The 18867-nt window shown below is 36.2% G+C and overlaps 1 protein-coding gene across 1 annotated transcript in view; it reads left to right on the top strand.

The window, feature by feature from the left end:
* Nucleotides 1-18733, top strand: part of LOC117342227 (phosphatidylinositol 3,4,5-trisphosphate 5-phosphatase 2A-like) — a 62866-nt gene extending 44133 nt beyond the window's left edge. Inside the window, exons 15-27 of the mRNA XM_033904283.1 lie at nt 384-522; nt 1273-1372; nt 2467-2558; nt 2684-2765; nt 3531-3676; nt 5113-5170; nt 5525-5613; nt 6370-6460; nt 6913-7009; nt 7656-7720; nt 11315-11550; nt 11978-12145; nt 12610-18733. Coding sequence (XP_033760174.1) covers nt 384-522; nt 1273-1372; nt 2467-2558; nt 2684-2765; nt 3531-3676; nt 5113-5170; nt 5525-5613; nt 6370-6460; nt 6913-7009; nt 7656-7720; nt 11315-11550; nt 11978-12145; nt 12610-12828 — 1582 coding nt within the window. The 3' untranslated portion in view covers nt 12829-18733. The remainder of the gene's footprint in view (nt 1-383; nt 523-1272; nt 1373-2466; nt 2559-2683; nt 2766-3530; nt 3677-5112; nt 5171-5524; nt 5614-6369; nt 6461-6912; nt 7010-7655; nt 7721-11314; nt 11551-11977; nt 12146-12609) is intronic.
* Nucleotides 18734-18867: the final 134 nt, after the last annotated feature.

The raw sequence follows: 18867 nt of genomic DNA on the forward strand, positions 1-18867 counted from the left end.
GTCATGGTTGTGTCCTTGTGCAAGACACCTTTCCCTTATTGCTCTGGATGGCATGCGTCATGCCTTCTAAATGTTGTTCAGTGAGGTAGTCACCCAACTTCTGCAAGGAGACCCTGCCTTAAAGTAACCTGTTCACGGGGTGATAAACTGGGGAAACTAACATTGTTATCAGCCATAGTCATTATTACATATCTCAGTGATACTTTATTATTTGTATATATGCCTGTTTTGATGGGATGTATTGTGGCAAGTATTTTCTGTTCTCATTTGTCTGAACAACTGTTTGTCACTACTCTTATAAGCCTATTTTTGAAAATGCTTAATGATACTTTGTATGGGTGTTAAGAACAAAAAAAAGTTTCATTTGAATTCATGTGTTGTAGACGAAACCAGAATTTTAAGGACATCATTAAGGGATTGTCACTGGGTCAGAAACATCTGGGACTGACAGACATTACAAACCAGTTCCATCACCTCTTCTGGCTCGGTGACCTCAATTATCGTGTGGAGGAAGATGTACAGGTAACTAACACATCATCAGTAGTGTTCCCTGTTGTGAATCGTGGTCACCACATAAACAACCACTCTCTACCTCAGACTGAGTCCATCATCCATCCTTAAACGACCTGATTGACAAGGCATTAAACAATACCAATTACCAATCACACTCTGGTCTATATACAGGTGACATTTTGGCCTATGAACAATGCCACACTTATTAATAGTTATGGCCATCAGATCAAAGGTTAAGGTCATTTGATATCTCCTTACTATAATGATGGCACTATGAAGGATTTGGTTGAATTCAAACAAGAAGTTTAATGACCAGTGGTCAAGACAGTGGGTCAAATGTCAAGGTCGAATTTTGTATGTTCTCATTGGTCAGTATATTATTATGTAATAATGAATCAAGGTTGTTATTACCAAAGGTCAAGGTTATGGATAAACTCAAAGTCACATTTAGTATAAGTTGCATTTTGTTATGGTATTATAAAGCAAAGTTTATGGTAAATAAACAAGAAGTTAACTCACCACTGGTAAAGGTTGTTTGGTCAAAGGTTAAGGTGAATGCTATCTTGGATTTCTGCCCAAAACTCGGGAGCGGAACGCTTGCTTAGATATGTCAGGGTTCCAATTAGAATCATTTATATTTATAGAACTTTTGGGATTCTTCTTGTTTAAAATCAGACAAAGTGTACCTGATTCATATATAAACACCAAGAATTCCTTTTTTGTCAAAACAAAAGTTCAACCATTTCATTTGTGTTTTAGGTGCTGTTACGGAAACTAGAGGAAAATGATCTGAAGAGTTTATTGGCCAAGGACCAACTACGTAGATCTCAAAAAGAACATAAGGGCTTCAATGGCTTCCGTAAGTTACTGGCATACTGTACCCAGTCCTCACTCACTATGGAGGGTAAAATATTCCAATGGCTTGATAAAGTTACTGGTATACCAGTACTGTACCCAGCTTCAGTTACTGTGGGGGGTACAATACTTCATCAGCTTCCATAAGTTACCGGTATACTGTACCCAGTCCTCACTCAGGAGGGGGGTACAATACTTCAACGGCTTCCATAAGTTACCAGTATACTGTACCCAGTTCTAACTTACTGTGGAGGGTATAATACTTCAATGGCTTCCATAAGTTACCGGTATACTGTACCCAGTTCTAACTTACTGTGGAGGGTACAATACTTCAACGGCTTCCATAAGTTACCGGTATACTGTACCCAGTTCTAACTTACTGTGGAGGGTATAATACTTCAATGGCTTCCATAAGTTACCAGTATACTGTACCCAGTCCTCACTCACTGTGGGGGGTACAATACTTCAACAGCTTCCATAAGTTACCGGTATACTGTACCCAGTCCTCACTCACTGTGGGGGGTACAATACTTCAACGGCTTCCATAAGTTACCGGTATACTGTACCCAGTCTTCACTCACTGTGGAGGGTATATTTTACTTCAATGGCTTCCATAAGTTACCGATATACTGTACCCAGTCTTCACTCACTGTGCAAGGTACAATACTTCAGTGGCTTCCATAAGTTAATAGAATACAAAAAAATTATAGATACAAAGGCTTATTCTGATTAACTCTTGGTGATGTCATTCATACTGAAACATTAACAGAATAGTGCAGATGTACTCAGCCTTGATAACTGTTAAACTGGTAATACATTCTACATCTTTATCATTTTATATACTGCTCTCAAACTAATTAATATGGTAGGTGTAAATGCTGTGTATCTTTATCCATTTGTCCATGTATCTGTGAATGTGTCCATGGTAAAACCTTTAATGATATTATAGTAAACAACACCTAAACAATTAACAGATAAAGTTCATACCATCTTTATCTGCAAATTAACCAATACCCACAAATTAATTTATTCCCTCCAGAATATTATAACACCAGACTAAATCTTTTAATAAAAGATAAACTTAAATGTTTTCATCAGAGGAGGCAGAGATTTCCTTTAAACCCACATACAGACTGCCTAGGAGTGAGAGAAAATGGAGCTACGATTGGAAGAAAGTCAAGAAGACAGGGGTAAGGCACTAACAGTATTTAACCTTGACATTTAACAATATTTGTGATATTACAGAAAAATATACATATCACTGTTATTAGCTTACTGATATCATCTGCTTTGATAAGGATGTGTATAATTGTAGGTGAGGATAAACACACCGTCGTGGTGCGATCGGGTGTTATGGCGGTCCTACCCAGGGACATACATCCAGAACCTTGCCTACGGTATGTTATAGTTTACAAATGTCTCAATATCCTGACTGCAAACAATGGCTGATATCTCAATATCCTGACTGTAAACAATTTCTGATGTCTCAATATCCTGACTACAAACAATGGCTGGTGTCTCAATATCCTGACTGCAAACACTGGCTGATGTTGCAATATCCTGACTGCAAACAATGGCTGGTGTCTCAATATCCTGACTGTAAACAATTTCTGATGTCTCAATATCCTGACTACAAACAATGGCTGGTGTCTCAATATCCTGACTGCAAACAATGAATCATGTCTCAATTTCCTGACTGCAAGCAATGAATTATGTCTCAATATCCTGACTGCAAACAATGAATTACATGTATGTCTCAATATCCTAAACGATTGCTGATCACCCATCCCTTGATAATGATAGGTTTAACCTTGTCTGGTCCAACCTCTTTAATGTCAATATAAAAACTGTTCATGTCAGGTTTATTGACAAACATTCTGGTCCATTCCCCATGAAGTCAATTGAGTCTGATCTTGCTGTATTCTCACATAACATTACTTATAAGTTATTATTACAATTGTAATCAGATTTACTAGCTCATATTCCAGGCACATACTATGGCTTTGAGTATGAATAGATCAAAATTTTGTTGTTTTCTTTTAAAGATTTAGTTTCAAAACTTTATTTTTATGCTGTACATAGAATGTATCATACGATCATAGAAACTGATATTTGTAAATTGTAAATCTAAGAATTAATTATTTTTTGTTGAATATTTACAGGTTGTGCCGATAGTGTACTCGGTAGTGACCATCGTCCTGTCTTTGCCTTGTTCAACACTGGGATCGCCTCCGACTTTGTGATGAATCGGGACTCCTTGGCTGAGGAGTCTCCCACTAAAATTGTGTTCCAGCAGATTGAAGCCGAGGTAACTATCTCCTAGACGAAGGATGTGTTGTCATTATACTCAATTGGTATATATATATCAACCCTAGTTCTCTCTCTGACCTAGATTTACGTGGTTCTCATTCTGACCTAGATTTACATGGCGGTTGTGGTATATCAACCCTAGTTCTCATTCTGACCTAGATTACACGGCGGTTGCTTACCCTTCTGAAACACCTGGTCTTATTCTCCTCGTACTTTTTCAAGGATCTCCGTGTAAATCTATGTTTGTTTATATGGTGTCCTTGTTTATTGATTGGAATTACAATTTTGTTTGTATGGAACTAATGTCTGTAGTATTTTAATGTGGCTGTAATTCATTTATTGTCTCTACCATGATACTTCAGGATCTGTTATGAATTATCTCTAAAAATAAATACTCATTGTTTATCAAAGCACCAAACTGATGTGTCCTGGCGAGGAGGGCAGAGTTTGCATTACTTCAAGTACCAATGTTTATTTCTAGTGATTTTAAATCTACATAAATATACCTGTTGCCATATAGCTGAAAATTTTAGCATTTATAAAATTTGGCTATTTGGTCATGAAAACTGAGTTAAATTTTGGCAGGTTAAAATTTAGCGATTTCCTTTAAATCTAGGGTTTTAATTTGGCATTGAGCATATGTATTACCTACCTATATAAATAGATAATTATGATATGTCCATACATCCTATCCATGTTGATTAAGTGTGTTGTGTATTATCGATCCACTGTCTTGAAACCGGAAACTATTACCAAAAAACATCATCAAAAAACACATACATGTAGGTTTGCTTATTTAGTGTTTTAATATGAGTATGTATACGAGCAACAGACAAATAGAATTCAATCAACCGTATGATATCGCCATGGTTATCTATTTATGATGTGTATACGTACAGGTATGTTTAACAATGAGTCTACAGGTAAAGTGTTAACATCAGTTCATTGAACGGTATGGGTAGATGGTTTTGTTTTCACAAAAATTTATTACAATGCGGTATATGTCATATTGTACATGTATCGTGAGTAGTTGTTCAATAGCTATTGGTATGTACCTAACGGCATTTTGGCCGACAGTTGCCAGGCAACAACCATCGTTACGCATCACTCGTTACTCTCGGAGGTATGAAAGGTAAATGACGGTCGGAACGGAAACTCTCAGAGGTATGAAAGGTAAATGACGGGTAGAACGAAAACAATTGACGAAATTGAAATTTGCGCGTCTTTTTAATTGGCTGTGTAAGGATTTGACGGGTTCAATTTTTGCGATCTATATACAAACCCGCCAAATTAAAGCCCCGCTAAAATTTCCCGCTATACAGTATATTGTTATCATTTCTGATTGTTGCAATGCTTAATCTCTATTGGTTAATATAGCATTTCCTATTAACATCATCTACCATCCCAATTTCCAATTCCTATTTCTTCCTACAGCTGATCACCTACTGTCGACAAACCTTCCAATTAGAATTCCAGTCCACGTGTCTTCCAGGTAAGTCGGTAGTTTGTCAGCATTTTGTATTCGGGAAAGTCAAGGCTATTTTTATGTTTCAATAAGCAAATCATACAGAGTCAATAATATGCTTTGTGAGGTCCATCTTTCAGAACCTTTCCTAATAATTTCTTGAAGTAAGGATAGTGTAATTATTATCATTATCAGACCAATGGGTTTTTGTTTTGATATATACATCACTGTCAAGGATTATATACTTTTTTTGACAGACTCTGACTGTATAGATTTAAGAAGAAAATTCTGGTGCAAATTTTGATAAATGAATATTTGTACCATGATCAACCTGTACATGCAGAATACACTTGTAAGTTGGTTTTATTGGTGTACTTGTAGAAGTGGTTACCAGTAAACCTAACAGCCGGTTCAAGGACTGCTCCCAGGGTTTCACCTGTCCATTTTGGGGCAAACAAGAGATACCCACAGTATGTATGGCAGGCCATCTACATGTTACATGATGAAATTGATTTGCTCCAAGTTTTAGCTTAGTTTTATAACATGTTAAACTTCTTTGCCTTTTTGTAAGATTCTATAAATGAGTCACCTCTGTTGAGATTCAATAAATGAGCCACCCCTATTAAGATTCTTAAAATCAGTCACCCCTATTAAGATTCTATAATGAGTCATCCATATTAAGATTCTATCAATGAGTCACCTCTTTTCAGATTCTATCAATGAGTCACCTCTATTAAGATTCTATCAATGAGTCACCTCTTTTCAGATTCTATCAATGAGTCAACTCTGTTCAGATTCTATAATGAGTCACCTCTATTAAGATTCTATAAATGAATTTTCTTTATTAGGATTCTATAATGAGTCACCCATAGTAAGATACTATCAATGAGTCACCTCTATTAAGATTCTATAAATGAGTTTTCTTTTTTAGGATTCTATAATGAATCACCCCTAATAAGATTCTTTAAATGAGTCACCCTTATTAAGATTCTATAAATGAGTTATCTTTCTTCACATGCTACTCTACCTAGAAAATTTAAAAAAAAATTACTGGTTGAATCTCGTATATGTTTATTAATATGTTTTACTGTAATTACCTTATCTAGAAATTATGATGATATGATAAACAATTTTAGGTAATAAAGTCTTGGTGTGACGATAGTTAGTATTTTTGTTACTGTTTATATAGATGAAGGATAGTTACATTTTTGTCACTGTTTATATAGATGAAGCCTTTGTTTGGAGATGAAGATTTTCTCAAGGAACAACACATTTTAATATCTGTAAGGTCAAAATGTGGCGACAATGAATCATATGGTAAGCATTCATTCCTAATGATAAAAGTTGGTGGACAGGAGGTTGAATTTATATATACTGTAATCATATTCTACCTTGCACCATATATTTACTCAATGGCTTCTTCAACAGATGTTACTGAGAACAGAACAAGTATGATATACTTCCAAGAATCTGTTAACAAAGATTCTGTAACATGAGTCGACATCAGTTTCACGCTATCACAAGGAGACAAACACAATCATACTGCAGCCTCCCAAAACACACATATATATAAACTCAACACATGCACATATACACAAGGGAGGCAGGTCTTAAATGACCTTAACTGTATAGGACATCTAACACTACAGACTGAAATGTAACATGAGATTGTATACATATTTTGTGAAATAAAATTAAAGTACTTACATTTGATAAAGTTACCCGTATATATACATAATTTACCAATGATTACCTATATTTAATTACAGGTGAGTGTGTTGTGGAGATGAAAGGAAAGTTTGACCTCATGCCTCAGGTTTTTGAGTTTGAACTTTTACATCAAGGGGAGGTAACTGGGAATCTGAGGTGAGTTTGTATAAGGAATCAGACTTGCATAATAAACAAAATAGTAATTATCTGGTAAACGAGGATGTCAATTGAAGTTGATGAAAAGCTATAAAAACTGCCTGGAGAGAGCTGACATTGGTCCTATAGCATATGTTAGAATAAAGGGCTACCAAGTTTATTCAAATAAATTACCTTGACCTACCTTCAAGTTCACAGGGGTAATGTGTGCTTAAAATCAAGGTCAGGAGACCTGATATTTTGCCTGTAACATATGTTGGGACAAAGGGCTACTAAGTTTGTTCAAATGAAAGAACTTCATTCAAGGTCACAGGGGTCAAATGAGCTAAAAATTGTAAACAGCTACTTCTCAACATCCAAGAAGCCTAGAGACCTGAGAAAGGGCCTGTATCATGCTGGTATAAATGACTAGCAAGTTTGTTCATTCAAGTTACTGGTCAAACATGCTTAAAAAAGTTTCTATAGAATAACAAAGAGTACCTAGATTAATCAACCATCTCTAAAAAGTCACCTACATAAAATTATCCAAAAATGTATTGTCGTTACCTAGTATATGTACTTGCTTAACAGGTAAGTGAAAGAGATCCAGTAAAGTAATTCTGTTAAAAGTACCGTCTGTTTAACAAATGATGATGATTTTTTGTAGGGGCCAACTTCAGGTGTTGACAGGTCCTCTAGCTGTGGGACGCAAAAATTCAAAGAAGAGTTATGGTAAGAATAAAATCAGTTATGTTGTAGGTACACAACTAAACATATAGTGTAGAGGTAGCATTGCCATCATAGAGTTATAACAAAATAAAAAAGGGGGGGGGGGGGGGGGGGGGGGGGGGGGAGAGAGAGAATGTAGGAATGAGAATAATATGGGAGAGAGAGAGAGAGAGAATGTGTTAGTGAAATGGTGAACAGACCTGGTAACAGCCATGCATGATCCAGTATAGATCTGCCCTTGTCATGGGGGAGGTTGTACATACTGTACTTCAGTCAGGAAATGTTAGTAAGGAGATGTTAGTAAGGAGATGTTAGTCAGGGACTGTTAGTCAGGAGATGTTAGTCAGGGACTGTTACTCAGTAGATGTTAGTCAGGGACTGTTTGTCAGGAGATGTTAGTCAGGAGATGTTAGTCAGGAGATGTTAGTCAGGAGATGTTAGTCAGGGACTGTTAGTCAGGAGATGTTAGTCAGGGACTGTTACTCAGTAGATGTTAGTCAGGGACTGTTTGTCAGGAGATGTTAGTCAGGAGATGTTAGTCAGGGACTGTTAGTCAGGAGATGTTAGTCAGGATATTTCAGTCAGGAAATGTTAGTAAGGAGATGTTAGTCAGGGACTGTTACTCAGTAGATGTTAGTCAGGATATTTCAGTCAGGAGATGTTAGGTTAGTCAGGAACTTATTAATCAGGAACTATTAGTCAGGGACTGTTAGTCAGGGACTGTTTGTCAGGAGAAGTTAGTCAGGGACTGTTTGTCAGGAGATGTTAGTCAGGAGATGTTTGTCAGGAGATGTTAGTCAGGAGATGTTCATCAGGGACTGTTAGTCAAGAGATATTAATCAGGAACTCTTAGTCAGGGACTATTTGTCAGGACATGTCAGTCAGGAGATGTTAGTCAGGGACTGTTAGTCAGGAGATGTTAGTCAGGGACTGTTACTCAGTAGATGTTAGTCAGGGACTGTTTGTCAGGAGATGTTAGTCAGGAGATGTTAGTCAGGAGATGTTAGTCAGGAGATGTTAGTCAGGGACTGTTAGTCAGGAGATGTTAGTCAGGGACTGTTACTCAGTAGATGTTAGTCAGGGACTGTTTGTCAGGAGATGTTAGTCAGGAGATGTTAGTCAGGGACTGTTAGTCAGGAGATGTTAGTCAGGATATTTCAGTCAGGAAATGTTAGTAAGGAGATGTTAGTCAGGGACTGTTACTCAGTAGATGTTAGTCAGGATATTTCAGTCAGGAGATGTTAGGTTAGTCAGGAACTTATTAATCAGGAACTATTAGTCAGGGACTGTTAGTCAGGGACTGTTTGTCAGGAGAAGTTAGTCAGGGACTGTTTGTCAGGAGATGTTAGTCAGGAGATGTTTGTCAGGAGATGTTAGTCAGGAGATGTTCATCAGGGACTGTTAGTCAAGAGATATTAATCAGGAACTCTTAGTCAGGGACTATTTGTCAGGAGATGTTAGTCAGGGACTATTACTCAGTAGATGTTAGTTAGGATATTTCAGTCAGGAGATGTTAGTCAGGTGATGTTAGTCAGGAACTATTAGTCAAGGACTGTTAGTCAGGGACTGTTTGTCAGGAGAAGTTAGTCAGGGACTGTTTGTCAGGAGATGTTAGTCAGGGACTGTTTGTCAGGGACTGTTTGTCAGGAGATGTTAGTCAGGAACTGTTAGTCAAGAGATGTTAGTCAGGGACTGTTAGTCAAGAGATGTTAGTCAGGGACCGTTAGTCAAGGACTGTTTGTCAGGAGAAGTTAGTCAGGGACTGTTTGTCAGGAGATGTTAGTCAGGGACTGTTAGTCAGGGACTGTTAGTCAGGGACTGTTTGTCAGGAGATGTTAGTCAGGGACAGTTAGTCAGGAAATGTTAGTCAGGGACTGTTTGTCAGGAGAAGTTAGTCAGGGACTGTTTGTCAGGAGATGTTAGTCAGGGACTGTTAGTCAAGAGATGTTAGTCAGGAACTATTAGTCATGGACTGTTAGTCAGGGACTGTTAGTCAGGGACTGTTAGTCAGGGACTGTTTGTCAGGAGATGTTAGTCAGGGACAGTTAGTCAGGAAATGTTAGTCAGGGACTGTTTGTCAGGAGAAGTTAGTCAGGGACTGTTTGTCAGGAGAAGTTAGTCAGGGACTGTTTGTCAGGAGATGTTAGTCAGGGACTGTTTGTCAGGAGATGTTAGTCAGGAGATGTTAGTCAGGAGATGTTCATCAGGGACTGTTAGTCAAGAGATATTAATCAGGAACTCTTAGTCAGGGACTATTTGTCAGGACATGTCAGTCAGGAGATGTTAGTCAGGGACTGTTAGTCGGGAGATGTTAGTCAGGGACTGTTTGTCAGGAGATGTTAGTCAGGGACAGTTAGTCAGTAGATGTTAGTCAGGGACTATTTGTCAGGAAATGTAAGTCAGTAGATGTTAGTCAGGGACTGTTTGTCGGGAGATGTTAGTCAGGGACTGTTACTCAGTAGATGTTAGTCAGGAACTATTAGTCAGGAGATGTTAGTCAGGGACCGTTAGTCAGGAGATGTTAGTCAGGAACTATTAGTCAGGGACTGTTAGTCAGGAGATGTTAGTCAGGGACTGTTAGTCAGGAACTGTTATTCAGGAGATGTTAGTCAGGGACTGTTATTCAGGAGATGTTAGTCAGGGACTGTTATTCAGGAGATGTTAGTCAGGGACCGTTAGTCAGGAGATGTTAGTCAGGGACTGTTATTCAGGAGATGTTAGTCAGGGACCGTTAGTCAGGAGATGTTAGTCAGGGACCGTTAGTCAGGAGATGTTAGTCAGGGACTGTTAGTCAGGAGATGTTAGTCAGGGACCGTTAGTCAGGAGATGTTAGTCAGGGACTGTTATTCAGGAGATGTTAGTCAGGAGATGTTAGTCAGGGACCGTTAGTCAGGAGATGTTAGTCAGGAACTATTAGTCAGGAGATGTTAGTCAGGGACCGTTAGTCAGGAGATGTTAGTCAGGGACCGTTAGTCAGGAGATGTTAGTCAGGGACCGTTAGTCAGGAGATATTAGTCAGGGACTGTTTGTCAGGAGATGTTAGTCAGGGACTGTTTGTCAGTAGATGTTAGTCAGGGACCGTTAGTCAGGAGATGTTTGTCAGGAGATGTTAGTCAGGAGATGTTAGTCAGGAACTATTAGTCAGGAGATGTTAGTCAGGAACTATTAGTCAGGAGATGTTAGTCAGGGACCGTTAGTCAGGAGATGTTAGTCAGGGACCGTTAGTCAGGAGATGTTAGTCAGGGACCGTTAGTCAGGAGATGTTAGTCAGGGACCGTTAGTCAGGAGATGTTAGTCAGGGACTGTTTGTCAGGAGATGTTTGTCAGGAGATGTTAGTCAGGAGATGTTAGTCAGGAGATGTTACTCAGGAGTTATTAGTCAGGAACAGTTTGTCAGGATAGGTTAGTCAGAAACTGTTAGTCAGGAGTTATTAGTCAGAAACTGTTTGTCAGGATAGGTTAGTCAGAAACTGTTAGTCAGGAGCTGTTGCTCTGGAGATCTTATAGGAGATGTTGTTGATGAAATTTTAGTCAGGAGATATGTTACAGAAAAACTTATCCTGTTCAATCATATATCTCATCTCCTTTATCCCACAGAGCTCATCGCTTTGGACACCGAATATCACGACCCAGAGTTGTGGCATCCAGAGTCACCAAAGATGGAAAGGCGTGAGCGTTTATCAGGGCAATTACCTCAACTGGACACAGCCCTTCCAGTGTATGAAGTGATTGATAACGACCCAGTAACTGGTGCTCGACTTCCTAAGGGGAGTAAGAGTCCTGGTGACCGCCCTCCAGCACTCCTACCACATCGTATGCAGGAGGAAACTCAGGTATTTATTTACGAAAGGCAGTAAAAATATAACAACAGCAAACAGGACGACACAGTTTGTAACTTTGTGATACAACCATAACGTATAATGTCAGTAGGAATGTTTTTACAAAAATGAATTTCAAAAATATTTTGAGTAGAATTTTCAGTTGACATTGGAAACAACAGGCAGTAGTAAAAAGCTGCTGTGTTGTGGTTCAGGATATCAACCGTCAAGGGATAATGAAATGAAAGATCGTTACCTAATCTTCATAACAGATACAAAATATGAATGGAATATTTAGATATTTTATAAAATGTACAAGTTGAAATTATTAAATCATTCAAAAGTGGCTAAAATCTAAGTTTCCTGTTCTTTTTGATATAAATATCTACACTTGACTATTATATTCCCAGTACAATGCTGTGTATGTTTTGTGTATTTATAGAATTCTTGGTCCAAGACACAGCCCTACATGGGACAGGCCAGCCTCCAGACTCGACAGGTGTTACCGGCCAGCTCAACACTACTGGGGTCAGAGGTCACCTCACACACGAAACCACCAGACATACCGCCACCACCTCTTCGCAAGAAAAGTACAGTGTTGACATACCCGGTATGTTGTTATCCGAGTTACATTTCATCATTTTAGGACAATATTGTTTAAATAATCAGAAGGAATCATAAGAATAGCTGGAGCTGTTTTTGAGAAAGGTCTTTATATTTATCAATAATTAAGTACATTGATATGTATTTCTTTTCAGTAGACTATTAAGATGTTTAATTCTGAATTTCAACGTTTGATCATATACTTAGAAATGTTCTCTTTGGTCCCATCTGTTATACTTAGTGACCAAGGTGCCATTTCACGATGCTTACACAATTTACAGGTGACCGTAACTTGTAATGTATGCATTGTAATACCTATAAAAAAACCTTATTCAATACAGTTTTTGGCTGCACTCATAAATTCACTTATGTGTTAGTTGTGAAAGGGTACCCAGTCCATTAGATACTACCAAGTACGATGATGAAACACTCGATACATACAGAGATGAACTAACTAGACATATGTTACAGGACCATGGCATGAGGTACGACTCACTCAAGAGGCCCACGAGTGTGACTGACTGGTTACTCGGGCTGAGCCTCCCAGAATACATCGAGAGATTTATCAAAAATGGATTTGATACCATGCACTTTGTGACCAATCTTAGTTGTGATGACCTGGCAGAAATAGGAATCGACAACCCTCTACACCAAAAGCGTATCATCAGCAGTCTCCGGGACATGAAGTGACATCATGTGTCAGTCATGTGACTGTTAACAAAATGGCTGTTTGTTGACTGCAGTAACAGTGTATATGTGAATCATAAGATCAGTTTCAACTTTTGATACTCCGCTTTAGGACTTGAGTGGTGTAAACAAGCTGTCTAGGTTTTCATTTTTGTTTTAATCCAGCAGTTTACATGAGCTACCGAATTACTCTCGGTTCCTTTGCCTTGCTTCTCAATCAATTTTTGATGTAGTTCAGATATACATGTATCTCCACTTTGATTTAATGCTATAGATAGAAAACTGATAAATTTGTTATTTTTGTGTATATTATCTAAATGACATGCAATTTTTCAATTTTAAAGTCATTGAAGATCGCCTGAAGAAACATGTTCATTATCTATTCTGATGATTTTTTTTTGTTTTTTGAACGTTAAAAAATTTGGAAAACACTTTTGTAACCACATTCTGTTTTATATGCTAGATATGCGATTCCAGACAAAATGGATGGCCTAATGATGTTTCTGATTGCCTGTGATGAACTCTTGACCTTTTAACCCAGGCAGTGTATGATAATATAAGGATATAGACAATAGGAAAGGTTTTCCTTCTGATCTTGTAAGGAATTTGACAAGGAAAACATGAAAATTAAACAATTATCAATTCAATACATTCCTCATAGTAGAAGTCATTAAACATGAAAGTCTATAATACTCAAATGTTAGTTCATCTGACTTTCATCTTCTCACATGACTGTTTTTCGCACCTAACATGACATTGATTTTTGCTATAAAATTTTGGTAGCATTTTGAGTAAAATAAGTGGGCACTGTGACAGAATCAACCAAGGCCCAGTGTCTGACATTTTATCTTGTTACTTCTTTGTCAGGTTTTCTTTATGAAATATATATATAATTAGGTTTGAAATAACTCTCATCATCATTAGCAGTAGATCCTTAGAGAATGGTTTGCGTTGTTTATTGAGACTGGATGTTGACAGTAACTGAGATTAGGCCAGGGTAACCTCTACACAGGGATGTTTTTGTTTTTACATTATCATTTTGCCGTAGCTAACTTTGTTATCAGTTTGTACCTTAGATATCGCCAGATCTGGGTTTTTTTTCATTATGTAGAAGTTGTTATCGTGGACTTTTATGGTAGATACATATTGTATGATCAGACTATGATTTATAATGTAGGAGTTGTTATAGTGGACTTTTACAGTAGATACATATTGTATGATCAGACTATGATTTATTATGTAGGAGTTGTTATCGTGGACTTTTATGGTAGATACATATTGTAAGATCAGACTATGATTTATTATGTAGGAGTTGTTATCGTGGACTTTTATGGTAGATACATATTGTATGATCAGACTATGATTTATTATGTAGAAGTTGTTATCGTGGACTTTTATGGTAGATACATATTGTAAGATCAGACTATGATTTATTATGTAGAAGTTGTTATCATGACTTTTATGGTAGATACATATTGTATGATCAGACTATGATTTATTATGTAGAAGTTGTTATCGTGGACTTTTATGGTAGATACATATTGTATGATCAGACTATGATTTATTATGTAGAAGTTGTTATCGTGGACTTTTATGGTAGATACATATTGTATGATCAGACTATGATTTATTATGTAGAAGTTGTTATCGTGGACTTTTATGGTAGATACATATTGTATGATCAGACTATGATTTATTATGTAGGAGTTGTTATCATGACTTTTATAGTAGATACATATTGTATGATCAGACTATGATTTATTATGTAGAAGTTGTTATCGTCGACTTTTATGGTAGATACATATTGTATGATCAGACTATGATTTATTATGTAGGAGTTGTTATCGTGGACTTTTATGGTAGATACATATTGTATGATCAGACTATGATTTATTATGTAGAAGTTGTTATCGTCGACTTTTATGGTAGATACATATTGTATGATCAGACTATGATTTATACAAATCATTGACACGATCATGACCCAGATCTAGACCACTGATTGAACTAAAGTGGTAAAGTTTACAAACATGTCTTGGTAATTGTTTTGTTTTAAATATCCACAGAAATGTTAATACATGATCATTTCAAAATCCATTTCTTTGCTTTGAATATGTGACACTTTTGACATTTTTAATCATTTTATGTGATTTGTATTGAGTAGACCTTGAAATACAACTTTAAAAAATAAAGGGAAATAACTCATTTATTAAAATGTTTGAATACTACAGGACACTGATGGTTCATAGTTAAATATTGTGAATATATTTAACTTTTCCTAGTACAAGTCTTGCTATAAAAGAATATGATTCTGTAATAAGTTTAATATTTTTTTTTAAATTTCATCAAGGTGTGATTATTGAAGGTACTATTTTATATGTAAATATTTAATATATTTGGAACATTTAACAAAATTATGAAAAAATTGTAAATCCTTTGTGTTATAATGCATACAGATACTTTGTTAATGGTAATGTTTTATGTTGATATATATACATGTATGTATTCTATTCTGATACCTATGTTATGAATAATATATATATTTTTTATTATTATTTCCTGTGCTAATTATAATGAATTGCCGCAGTGCTACAACATATAATATATGCTTACCGCTCAGTGCTCTGCTGCCCTCTGACTGTCAGAGTTAAATGTACCTTATAATACTTTAAAGTTGAACTAACACACTCCTTTAATTTCCTATATCTTTGAAACTTGGGTGATTTGCATCAATTAGACCTAAATATGTTGAAAAATTCCCAGCATATTTAAAATCAAGAACGTTTTATTTTTTATTTTCAGTTTTTTTTCTTTAGCTCAAGACTGAAGCCAGACTAGTTTTAAATGACATGTACATGTATCTCACGAGAGCAAGACTACTGCTACTAGCAGGTCTGGTCATATTACAATGTAGGCTTGTGTGATATCCATATTACATTGACAGACTTGTTAGCATACACCAAATCAGTGGGTGGTACAAAATCTAGCAATACAATCTGATGTAAAAGAAAAAGACAGTTGCTGTGAATAGTTTGAGTTCAACTGTACTTGGTGAAGGATAGTGCTCAGCTCAAATATCTACCACAGGTATAGAACCACACACCTCCAATCTTACTTGTAGTAGTTTTGCTCAAGTCCAAATACAAAATGAAGAATTGATCAGGAGCCAATTGATTCAAACACATGCATGATGTAGATTGAAGGATATTGTCAATGAATACAATCGAAGTATTGAGTAGAACAATCTGGAAAATAAAATCTGAATTTTTACATTATTTCGAAGATCAAGTTGACCATGCTTTGATCTTCTGTGTTCCTATGCTGGATAGTGCATATGTTATTTACCTTGTGTCCTTGAATGGGTCACACGTTTATTGTATGATGAAATTCATCAACCATTGTCTCCACAATTATGTGGAATTTATTATTTTGTTCAAGGCTGAAATTTAGAAATATTTTTGTTTAATGTGTACTTAAGGTTATATGCTGCCAGTCATTTACCTATGATTATGTAGGAGTTTTCTCCCTTAAAATGGTACATTTTCAAAAGGTTTTAAAAAATATTAATCCAGGTATAAAACCAGGAGTTAATTAGTATTCATAAACATAACAGAACTGTTCAGCTTAGATTTCTTGAGTTAGATAATTGAAATGATTGGTGCTAATTTAAGGTAGCATATGGCCTTAAACAATGCTTATGAAGTTGTGTTTTTTTCTTCCTTTCTGTTTGCAAAGTTGTTTGATATAGACTAGTGCCATGCAGTGCCAGTCGAAAGGTTTATTATTTTAAGATTGTCTCAGTAAAACAAGACTTAACTCATATTTTTCACAATTAATGATGACATAAGTTATAAGCTGATATTTGTTCTGTGTTTGTCCCAGTGGAAGTAAACAGGATAAGTGGATTTGACAGCCGCCTCTGTTACCTCTGAAATCTGATCTGATTGGGAATCAAACAGACCCTCGATAACTATGGTCATTTTAGGCCAATCATTGTAAAGAAATCCATAACTCTGTTGAATCTCCTCATTCAATTATTGTCACAGAAAACTGCAAAACAGACAACGTTTTCTATTCTTATTCTGACAGGGTTGGGTTATTTCCCTGTGATTCTTTACCTGTATTACTGTGATGTAAATTCCATTCTTCAGGGTTGGACATCATTCTGTGCCATACATAATCTACTTTTTTTTCTTTTTTTTTTTTATAAATGCTCAGTTACAATGTTCAGGGTACGTGAAAAGGAAAGCATAATATTTTGGTTGCTATCTACATCTGTGATATAAAATGTCTCAAGTCCCTGTAAGTGTCTCACTCTGGAAAACTATAGATAGATTTGTGTAATGTTTCTAATTTAGATTTCATTATAAGACCATGAGAGAGTTAAAATTCATGAGTGATCTTTTTTTTATAACCAAACATTCAGGGTACTTCAAGGGTGGAAATCCAGTTTTCAATTTGGTATAAATGTGCCCCTTCTGTTACAGATTTTTCACTGACTATATACATATACAGTAACTATGTGTGAGTTCTGTATGATTTTACTTGTTTCTGTCTCATATCAAGGAACTGTAGCATTTCATCATATTGATTTGATGAACAAAGTGACATTATCGGTGCCAAAAGTTTTTAACGGTATAATTTTTTTATCATTTTTTGCCCAAATGTAGAAGTACAGTGCTGATGTTTTTGCAGCATAAAGATAAACAAGATTATACACCAGGAACCCTGTGAAAGTTTGTCCTTCTGATAGAAAATATTAGACTTAACATTGAACGACATTAATAAATATCAAACACATGAAAGGTGCAGGAATGGGGGGTTTATGTGCAGGGAAGGGATGGGCAATTTAGGTGAATTGATGGACGATTTAGATGAAGTGATGGGCAATTTAGATGCAATAACGGGCGATTTAAGTGCAAGGATAGGTAATTAAGGTGCAGGGATGGGAACGGGAGATTTAGGTGCAGGGATGGGTAATTAAGGTGCAGGGATGGGTAATTAAGGTGCAGGAATGGGGACAGGAGATTTAGTTAAAGGGATAGTGACTGGCGATTTCGGTGAAGTGATAGGGATAATGATATCCATGTAGTACGATTGTTATCAACTTGAGGACCACTAGGTAACATTGACATAACTAAAAGATTCTCAAGTACTTACTACTGATGAATTTGCTGATAGTTGGTCTCATCTGAATTGAAAATTTCATAAACTTGATTGTCTTCCTAAAATTGTGTGCCATTTCCTATTGTTCTATTGTGATATCATCTTTACTCTTGTGGACGCCATGTTGGTTTTAGTTGTTACTTAAACTGCTTTTTACATCAAATACATCCTTAGGAAAAATGATTTGTGAAAGATGTTCAGTGTGTACTTCCCTAGATATAATATGTTCTGTTAACTCCACAATCCATGGCAGTGTGACCAAGATCTGTTTTGTTTAGTAGTAATCTAATATTTCTTTAATGTCAATATATTTTGTATGAATAAGAACTGGAATAGGCCAACTGTGTTTTGAGAATTGTGTTGGAGTGTCATGTTTGAATACTGTCACAATTAAGTATCGGTTTTCCCGCCGAATACTCCAGTGTTGTCAGTAATATTTGTTTAGCAACAGTAAAATAAAATTAGTCACAAAATATCAGTACTGAACAACTGAATAGATAGTACAGTTATCACATAATTATTCCAGAAAATGGTTTTATTTCATCACTGAACAGCTAAACTAATATGACGTCCATATTTGAGGACTATTTCCCATGGTGCTCTGGAGTTCACTTCACCATGACTACAGTACTGTATAGGAGATTCCAGTATTATTCTGAGTCTAACATTTGTTAAATATCATATTGTTAACCTTCATTAAAGATACTATTAACATAACAATAAACAAATCTTATAAGAATCAGTTTGTTGTTTATTTATTATTATTTCACCAGAACAACACAACAGTGTTGATTCCTGTTACTTGTTTTGATGAATGATCTTATTGGCCTTAATTTGGTCTTCTACAAAGTTCTCGCTACATTGTTAAAATGTTTA

This window comes from Pecten maximus, chromosome 14 (genome assembly GCF_902652985.1).
Source record: "Pecten maximus chromosome 14, xPecMax1.1, whole genome shotgun sequence".
NCBI lineage: Eukaryota > Metazoa > Mollusca > Bivalvia > Pectinida > Pectinidae > Pecten > Pecten maximus.